This window comes from Parastagonospora nodorum, assembly GCF_000146915.1.
Source record: "Parastagonospora nodorum SN15 chromosome Unknown scaffold_12, whole genome shotgun sequence".
Taxonomy (NCBI): domain Eukaryota; kingdom Fungi; phylum Ascomycota; class Dothideomycetes; order Pleosporales; family Phaeosphaeriaceae; genus Parastagonospora; species Parastagonospora nodorum.
Window position 1 is genome coordinate 1,243,148 of NW_001884560.1, and position 8,616 is coordinate 1,251,763.

The following is an 8,616-nucleotide window of genomic DNA, read 5'->3' on the forward strand; positions in this document are numbered from 1 at the left end:
ATATAGCTAGAGAGGTATAATATGTATATAAGAAAGCTAGATTACTTAAGTTTATAGATAGAGTATTATAGAGCAGATAGGTGTCTAAGATAGAGCTCTAGGAGGTATTAGCAAGCGCTCTGTTACTCTTAGTAACTATATAATCTATTACTACTATTTTCTAACTATTTTGTAAACTGCCTCTCGTTTCTAAAAGATAAGTAAATAAAGAAAGTACGTATTCTATAGTTACTAGTTAGACTAGAGAGGAGTTACTGCCTAATCGCCTATAATATCTAATAATTATTAATTAACTACGTTAGTCTAGGATATGTTTAGAATAGGTTACCTATATTAATAATTAATTATTAGTAATAAGTCTTAGTTTTCTGTTACGTTGCGCTTTCTCTGCAGTTTATAAGCCTATTTATTAAAAGCTGCTAGCGCATTTATTAAAAGCAGCTTCTCTAGCGCGCTATTAATACTAGTTATGCCTAGAATCTCTATAGGCAGCGCTCTTGCAGTAGAGTTTATATAGTATTCTAGTTACTAAGAGTTATAGCTATATAATATGCGCGTAAACTAGTAAGCAGTGCGCTTAGAGATAATAGATAGAGTACTCTATTATAGTATGTTTCTAGTACGTAGTAGAACGTTAGCTGTAGCTAGTAGTATTAGTATAGAATTTTTCTAGTAGCTTTTGCTAAGAGCAATGTCTTAATTCTTAGCTACTATTGTTATAGGTAGCAGTTCAGTATATAGTATGCATGCATATATTGTTATAGGGAGCTAGTCTCCCAGAGCTATCGACTATATATAGATGCTAAGCTAGTCATGTAACAGATGTTAAGAGTTGGGTTGTGATTTGCTATGTATGTTCCTGATATCATTATGCCCTACCTACAAAGTTTTGTCTTCACTCGTTAGCAGATTTTGAGCATTCACGTAGTGCGTTATGATAGTTTCAATGTTAAGAAGGGGACCTGCGCAACTACCGCCAGCTGAGCATACATAGTTCTCGCATGCTCTTATTGTCGGTCGTCGTATCAGCCCCTTCGCAGGTATCTTATACAGGTGTTCCGCCTCGAGTCGTCGAACATAGAACATTGTCGCTACTCGTTGTACTGATGCAGCTTCAGGTGCGCAATTGCATTGTCCAACCATGACGGTTGTGCGCAAAGCCAGCGCGCGCATGCTGTGTACCGCACTCCTCTCGACCACGCGAGGTCAAAGGCGCGGTAGCTAATAGGACGGCTTGCTGTTGACGCAGAGGACGATCGAAACATCCGCTATCATGGATTGAGAACCGTACTCGGGTCGGTGACATGGTAGGACTTGTACAGACCGTTCTGACTGGTATGATGTTGCTCGCCGCCCCATTATTCAAAGTGCAGCACTTGGCTCCTGTACTATCACATTGCTGCGGCAGCTCATGGCAAACAACTGCAGCAGCGAAGCATGCCAAGGGCGGACCAAGACCTCTTATCACGGTCCTAAGCTCCTACAGCTTTTCTAGGAGTCGCCATTGGTGCATCGGTGGTCCCTCTCGTGTTCGCAGGGCAAGCCAGTGCCCAAATAGGCAGGTCAGTTGGGCAACTTCCTTTGTGAGCCGCTCACCCTGTATGCTCTGCAACGTCGGCAACGTCAACTTTTCTGGTCGGCGTATGTCCTGTGCGTGGCTGAGGTCAGCGATGGTTACAAGGCAGTTACTAAGTCCTATAAAGTGAAGAACCTCTGCTCAAACTCGAAAAGAATCACCTCGCGCAGAAACATCCAAGCTCATTTCAGGCAGAGCAGATATCATGTCTACTGTGAAATCGCTCGTAGTGTCTATCGCGTGTGTTTTAGCGACTGCTAAAAGTGTAGCTGTTGAGCCGCGCCAATATAGGACGCAAGTCACATCAGTAAGTCCGGTTTTGAGGGTACATGACGTCTGTTTGCTAACATGGTCTGTGGGAATCGCTCATAGACACACTCCACATCGACAATCTATTCGCGAAAGCAGAGATCCTTCAGTCTATCGCGTATGCGACAGAGGGAAAGAATCGCGTCATCGGCAGCCCAGGCCACGAAGCCACTGTTAAATGGATCCAAGACCATCTGGATACAAGCTACTATGACGTTTCACTGCAAGGCGTAGAACTCAGCATTGGCGTCAATGCCACATTGACGGCAAACAACAAGACCATTGAGGCCTTTGCAACTACGCTTGCCCCCAATGGCAACGCCACGGGATCTCTTGTTGCGATCCCCAATCTTGGCTGCGAAGAAGCTGACTTCGCAGAGTCGTTGGACGGCAAGATCGCGCTCATCAAGCGTGGCACATGCTCGTATGGTGTTAAAGTGCAATTGGCAGCCGCTAAAGGAGCATCTGCAGTAATCGCCTACAACAATGGCGAAGGCACACTTGAGGGCTACTCGCTGCAGGTTTTCTCAGACCCCGCAATGCCATTCGTCCCTACGATTGGTATCACACAGGGCCAGGGCGAGGCGCTACTCGCCCAGCTGGAGAATGGCGTCAGCGTCAGTGTCGCATTGACCTCGGAAGCCAAGCTATACACCACCTACAACGTTATCGCAGAGACTAAGGGGGGTGACCATGATAACGTAATACACGTTTCTGGTCACTCTGACTCTGTCACTGCTGGTCCTGGTATCAACGACAATGGCTCTGGAACTATCTCGTTACTGGAGGTTGCTATCCAGCTGACCAATTTCACTGTTGTCAATGCTGTCCGTTTCTCTTGGTGGACCGCTGAGGAAGCTGGTCTTTTGGGGGCAGAATACTACGTCAAGCAATTGTCTCAAGCTGAGAAGGAAAAGATCCGTCTGCTTCTGGACTTCGACATGATGGCATCTCCGAATTTCGCTTATCAAATTTACGATGGTGATGGTTCGGCATACAACCTCACTGGCCCCGCCGGTTCCGCCGAAGCTGAGCACGAATTCGCTGCCTACTTTGATAGCATCGGACTCAACCACACCGAGATAGAGTTCGATGGTCGTTCTGACTACGGTCCTTTTCTCGAGGCTGGTATTGCTGCTGGTGGTATTGCCGGCGGTGCAGAAGGTATCAAGACCCAAGAAGAGTTCGAGATGTTTGGTGGCGGGGCAGGGTGTGCCATACGATGTTCAATTACCATGAGAATGGCGATACTGTTAACAGCTTGAACCGTGAAGCTTGGATCGAATTCTCACGTGCAATTGCACACATGACTGCAAAGTACGCTGTTAGCTGGGAGGGTATCCCCCCTAGAAACAGCACCGCAATGCAGAAAAGAAGCAAAGATTACAGTATAATGAAGAGAAGCGTTTCAGAGCACAAAGGAGATATCAAAGCTGGGTATAGATTAATTATACGATTGGCTTATGTTGTTCTTAAACTGTAGGGTGAGAATGCAGGGCAGACTCTAAGCTGTTTCCATCGCAAACCAGGTCTCGCATTCCCTCCATATCTTCAATACTCTATAAAAGATAGTAAAATTTAAGATTTGTGCCCATGAGATCCAGAACTAACTGGAAAGATCTCTAGATGGAACGAAGATTTGGTCGTTAGTACTGGTCGTGATGTTGTAAGACCATCACCAAAATAACGCATCTATGCCATCATGACCATCCTTTCTGAACCTACGGCATTGCGGTTGCCTGACCAAATTTACCGAGCCTCTCAATCGCGCTAAAAACCTTAATTATGGTTAGTAACCTAAAGTGAGATGTGGCTTTTTGAATTCTAGACTTACTGCGCTCAACGAAGTCCACACTGAATCTTCATGAGGACTCCATTGGCGAGGACGCACTACGACCATGACGACAATTAGGGGCAGCAGTCGTAGGCCAGCGTCCAACGCATTGTCGTTTCGTGTGAACTGAAAGAAGAGATGAACAAAATAGATGGGGACGAAGGCAGCAGCGCCGGATGCCGCCGTGGTGGCGAAAAGAATGAGGACGGTCCTTCAGCGGAAGAGTTGGACTGGGATGAGGCGCCGGAAGGCATGGTGAAGAGAGCTCACATCTGCTGAATGCCAAGCATAATGAAGAGAACGTCAGACGCGACGAAGATGCCAATGATCAGACCTGAACCCCAGGAATAGGTGACACCGCCCCAGTTGATTGTCAAGACGAGAGTCGTTAAAGCTCCCATCAGTGACGCTGCTCCAACATAGTCCAACTCTGCAAAGCGCTGTTTATAAGGTACGTCAGGACGAGGGTCTTTGCTCGGCAGGAGGAAGAGCCAGGCCGGAGCGGCAACGGCGCCAATGAAGAAATTGATATAGAACCCCCAGCGCCATGAATATTGTTGGGTGGCTCTTTTGAATCAATCTCGTCGGTTCGTCCATCTATATTTACTAATCCCCAAGCGGTTAGAACACCGAGACCTAACACGGATGATAGTCTACCCATAGGCAATCAAGCGTGCCAATCAAACCTCAATCCAAGCTGCCAAACTTGACTTGAAAGTCTCCCGGGCCAATCGAGAGATCCCAGTACATCAAGCCTCGAATCAAGCCCGTGCCAGCAGCATGCTTGGCCTGCTTCTAGCCCTCTCTGGCACTAGTTCTTGATCCTGGTCATAGTGTAGTGCTCACTTTGCCACCTACGGCACGGCAAGAGCATACTACTTGCTGAGATGAATGCCGCGGAACACCATGCTCGGACTCGCATGAACAAGACGGGAAGGTGCGCGTAAGCCGCAGAATGCGCGTGTCATTCCGAGCACCGAATCGGACTGCTGCAATTCATCCGTTGAGCACATGTCACTCCCTTGAATACGACCATTTCTAGACACCTGAGTCCACCTTCTCCACGCAATCCTTCTGCAAGACATGCCACCAGCACCTCAAATCCTTCCTGTGCCCAACCCCGTCCCCTCATACTGGCTCACTCCCCCCTCCAAACACGCTCGCCTGCGCTCAACATCCACGCTCCCTCAGTCATGCACCATCACCATCATCGGCTCGGGCATGGCTGGCGTACTAACTGTGTACCACCTCCTGCAGTCCGCAAACCCACCTAGCATTCTTCTCCTTGAAGCGCGAGACTTGTGTTCCGGCGCCACGGCGCGCAATGGCGGACACGTCAAAATCAAAACCGCAACGCTCGCTGGACTTTCGGGGAATTCGGAGCGCAACGCGTTGCAGACGTATGTCAGGCGCGTCATGAGTGATTTGGCGCGCATAGTCGAGTCAGAGGGCATGGGCGACGAGTGCGAGTTTGAATTGCGCAAGTCGTGGGATGTGTTTCTCGACGAAGAAGAATTCGAGCGTATTAAAGGCGTGTATGACGATGCGAAAGGCAAGGAAGAGGCGTGGACGGGGCATGTGAGATGTGTGGGGTCCGACAATGCTGCGCGGGAAACGAGTATCAAAGACGCGGTGGGTGCTTTCGAGAGTGAGATCGCAAGTCTTTGGCCGTATCGATTCGTGACGGGACTGGTGGACAGGATGCTGGTGCGGTATCCGGAGCGCTTGAATGTGCAGACCAATACACCCGTCACCCACATGGAAGAGATTGCACAAGGGACTCTACTGACGACTCCGCGCGGCACGCTGACGACCGAGAAAGTCGTGTTCGCGACGAACGCCTGGACAGCCGGCTTACTCGACGCATTCAAAGATACCATCACGCCAGTTAAAGGAATGGCATGCCACATCCGTCCGTCTCGCCACGTCGACGTGCATCTAAGCAACACGTACAACATCCATTTCGCGCCAGCGAGCAGTACGGGCGTCGACTATCTCAATCCGCGTCCTGACGGCGGTATCGTGGTTGGTGGCGGAGCCTGGTTTTTCAAAGCGCATGAAGCGCTCTGGAAAGGGAATTTCGACGACTCGGTGCGGTTTGCGGCGGGTGTGGAGAGACATTGGACGGGAGAATACATGCAGAAGACGTTTCAGGGGTGGGAGGATAGTGCGGCGAGTCCGGATTGTATTTGGACGGGTATTATGGGAGTGACGAGGGACGGGAAGGCACATATTGGGCGGGTGCCGGGACGGACAAAGAAACAACACTGGATGCTAGCGGGGTTTAATGGTGGCGGCATGTCGCTAATCGCGACGGCTTCGCGCGCCGTGGCGAAGATGGTGGTGGAGGATCTGGAGTACGAGGACGTGAGTGCTGAGTTCGGCTTGATTGAGGGATGGGGTACTGATGTGGAGAGAATGGAAGAAGATACTTCTTAGGTGGGAAATGAGTGTGGATTGTATTTGGGCGGGCATCGTGCAGTAGCATACTTCTCAAATGGAAGCAATAGAGAAAAAGCTTAAGGAGTGCAGTCTGGTTCGTATCTTGAATTTATCGTCGGACTGATGCTGAGCGTCGTTGTAGACAGTTCATAGGGAGCGATGAAGGAAACGATACTGAGTGCCAGCGGGGTTTTAAAACAACCACACGTCATTGGCGGACTACTTAACCAGTCTCTTTCATTGGAAAGAAGCTCAAGGAGTGAAATAGTAGACTCTACTTTACAGAGGCAGACTGATGCTCTTGATCACCTCTAATCTAAAGTCTCCTGGTCTATGCTAAAGATAAAGTTGTTAGTGAGATAATCAGCGGGTGGTATGCGAAGTTAAAAGGAATGACAAAGAAAGGATATTATATGCTTGCTAGCAAGCTAGTTAGGTTCGCTAGCGCAGAGAAAAGAGTTCGCGCTGACAGTATAAATTAGAGCAAGCTCTTATAATAAAAATATATTATATAACATTGCTGTCAGATATAGAAGATAGAGTAAAAGAAGAAAGAAGATTATAATATTAAGAGCTATAGATATGCTAGCAAATAGATATAGATAACTTATCTATAGATATAGATTAGATTATAGTTAAGTTATTTAACTTTAAGAATAGATTAAGTATATAGAGCTTAGGTTTAATATTAAGTTAAAGTTATAACTTATAAGTGTAAAGAATTATTATAGTAATATATATAAAATATATATTACTATCTTATTCTAGAAGTTAAATAAGCTTATTAATAGCTTTAGTATTAGCTTAGTTATCTCTCTTTTCTTCTTTCTGCTCTATTTGCCTATATTTTGTTATTCTCTATATTTAGCCTAAAATCTAGTTTTTAGCTAGTATTAATTAGGCTTATCTATCTAGAATGCAGAGTAATAGTAAACTAGTAAAGTTAGTTTACTAGAGCTTATATTAGTAGTTACTAGTCTATACTAATTAGTACTAGCTAGTATTTTAGCTCTATTCTAAGAACTACTAGTATAAGCTATTTTACTAGTCTAAGAGATTTATAATATAATAAGGGATTTATAAGCTATTAGAGCTTATTAATAATTATAAATTATTAGAAATTAATATTAGAGTTCTAAACCTTAGATTTTAGTATAGCAGAGCTAGGATAGTACCGGCTATAGTTAGATACAATAGTATTATATATACTATAGCTATCTCTAGAGTTAGATAGTACCTCTAATTTAATATTTTACCTATTATCTATTATTTGCTACTATTGCAAGTGTTATATAACTATTTTTATAGTTATCTATTATTACTTAATAGCTATCTTTCTATCTATAGAGAGTAGTAGTTATTTATCTTTATATTACCTACTACTTTCTTATAGGTTATAAGCTTAGAGGTGCTTATAGCTATTAAGAATTTTATTTACTGTTTTCTATTCTAGAAACAGGATAAAGCTTTATAGTATTATATACTATTAAAGTTATTTAGAGCTATTCTTAAGCTTGCTATACTTCTTTAGTCTTTATTAATTAGCTTTTAAGCTAGTTAATAATAACTAAAAAAGGATAAAGATAATAGTTTTACTATTATAAGATACTAGAAGAAACTTAAGTACTCTAGTAACTTATTCTAGTTTAAAAAACAGTATTATCTAAGATTATATTAAGACTTAGTCTCTACTTGCTCTACTCTAGAAATAGAGGTAATTTTAATATAGTTTACTATATTAAAATCTCTATTAAAATATATTTTATATATTTTAATAGGAATAGAGTTACTTAAGCAGATTACCTTAAGTAGCAGAGTTACTACCTATTTAAGATAAAAAGTATACTAGCTCTATCCCTAATAAGCGCATTTAGACTATATTATTAATTAATAAGTAATTTATTACTTATTAATTAGTAGTTAATTCTTTCTAGTTAAGGAAAAACTAGAAAGATCTAAATTATTATTATTAAGCGCAAAAATATATAATCTGCTGATAAAAGCCTACTTAGTAGCAATATATAATACTATATATATAGTATTATATATACTTTATGTCTATATAAAGAGGTGGATTATTAATATAATAAATATACTTAAAAACTATATTTCTAGAAACTTTTTACCTATAAGCTTCTGAGTTTTAACTCTGTATAAATTCTCTTTATTACTATATTAGTAAATTTTACTATATAGTAATAAAGAGTAAATTTTGCGTTAGGTAAAAAGAAGAAATATAGAAATATTACGTTATATTTATTATATTATTACTTTTATAGTCTATATTTATAGCTATATTAAGTACTTATTATAGATCTTTAAAAATAAGCTATATATTGCTTATAATAAGACTATAAAATTTTAAGCACTTTAGAAATTTACTATTTTCTAAGTTTGAAAATATAAAGACGCTAGCCTACTATAAAAAAGCAAAATATATAATATATATATTGTT

The 8,616-nt window shown here is 42.7% G+C and overlaps 3 protein-coding genes across 3 annotated transcripts; 2 read left to right on the forward strand and 1 right to left on the reverse strand.

The window, feature by feature from the left end:
• Positions 1-1,601: 1,601 nt before the first annotated feature.
• Positions 1,602-3,998, forward strand: SNOG_08467 (hypothetical protein; the record flags this gene model as incomplete). Its single annotated transcript, XM_001798726.1, has 4 exons — positions 1,602-1,641; positions 1,982-3,095; positions 3,146-3,202; positions 3,818-3,998. The coding sequence occupies 4 exons, from the start codon at positions 1,602-1,604 to the stop codon at positions 3,996-3,998; spliced, it is 1,392 nt and encodes a 463-aa protein (XP_001798778.1).
• SNOG_08468 (hypothetical protein) lies at positions 3,607-3,785 on the reverse strand (the record flags this gene model as incomplete). Its single annotated transcript, XM_001798727.1, has 2 exons — positions 3,607-3,663; positions 3,720-3,785. 2 exons carry the CDS (start codon positions 3,783-3,785, stop codon positions 3,607-3,609), a joined length of 123 nt encoding a protein of 40 aa, XP_001798779.1.
• Positions 3,999-4,802: 804 nt separating the features above from the next.
• SNOG_08469 (hypothetical protein) lies at positions 4,803-6,158 on the forward strand (the record flags this gene model as incomplete). The annotated part of the gene is made up of 1 exon (XM_001798728.1): positions 4,803-6,158. The coding sequence occupies one exon, from the start codon at positions 4,803-4,805 to the stop codon at positions 6,156-6,158; it is 1,356 nt and encodes a 451-aa protein (XP_001798780.1).
• Positions 6,159-8,616: the final 2,458 nt, after the last annotated feature.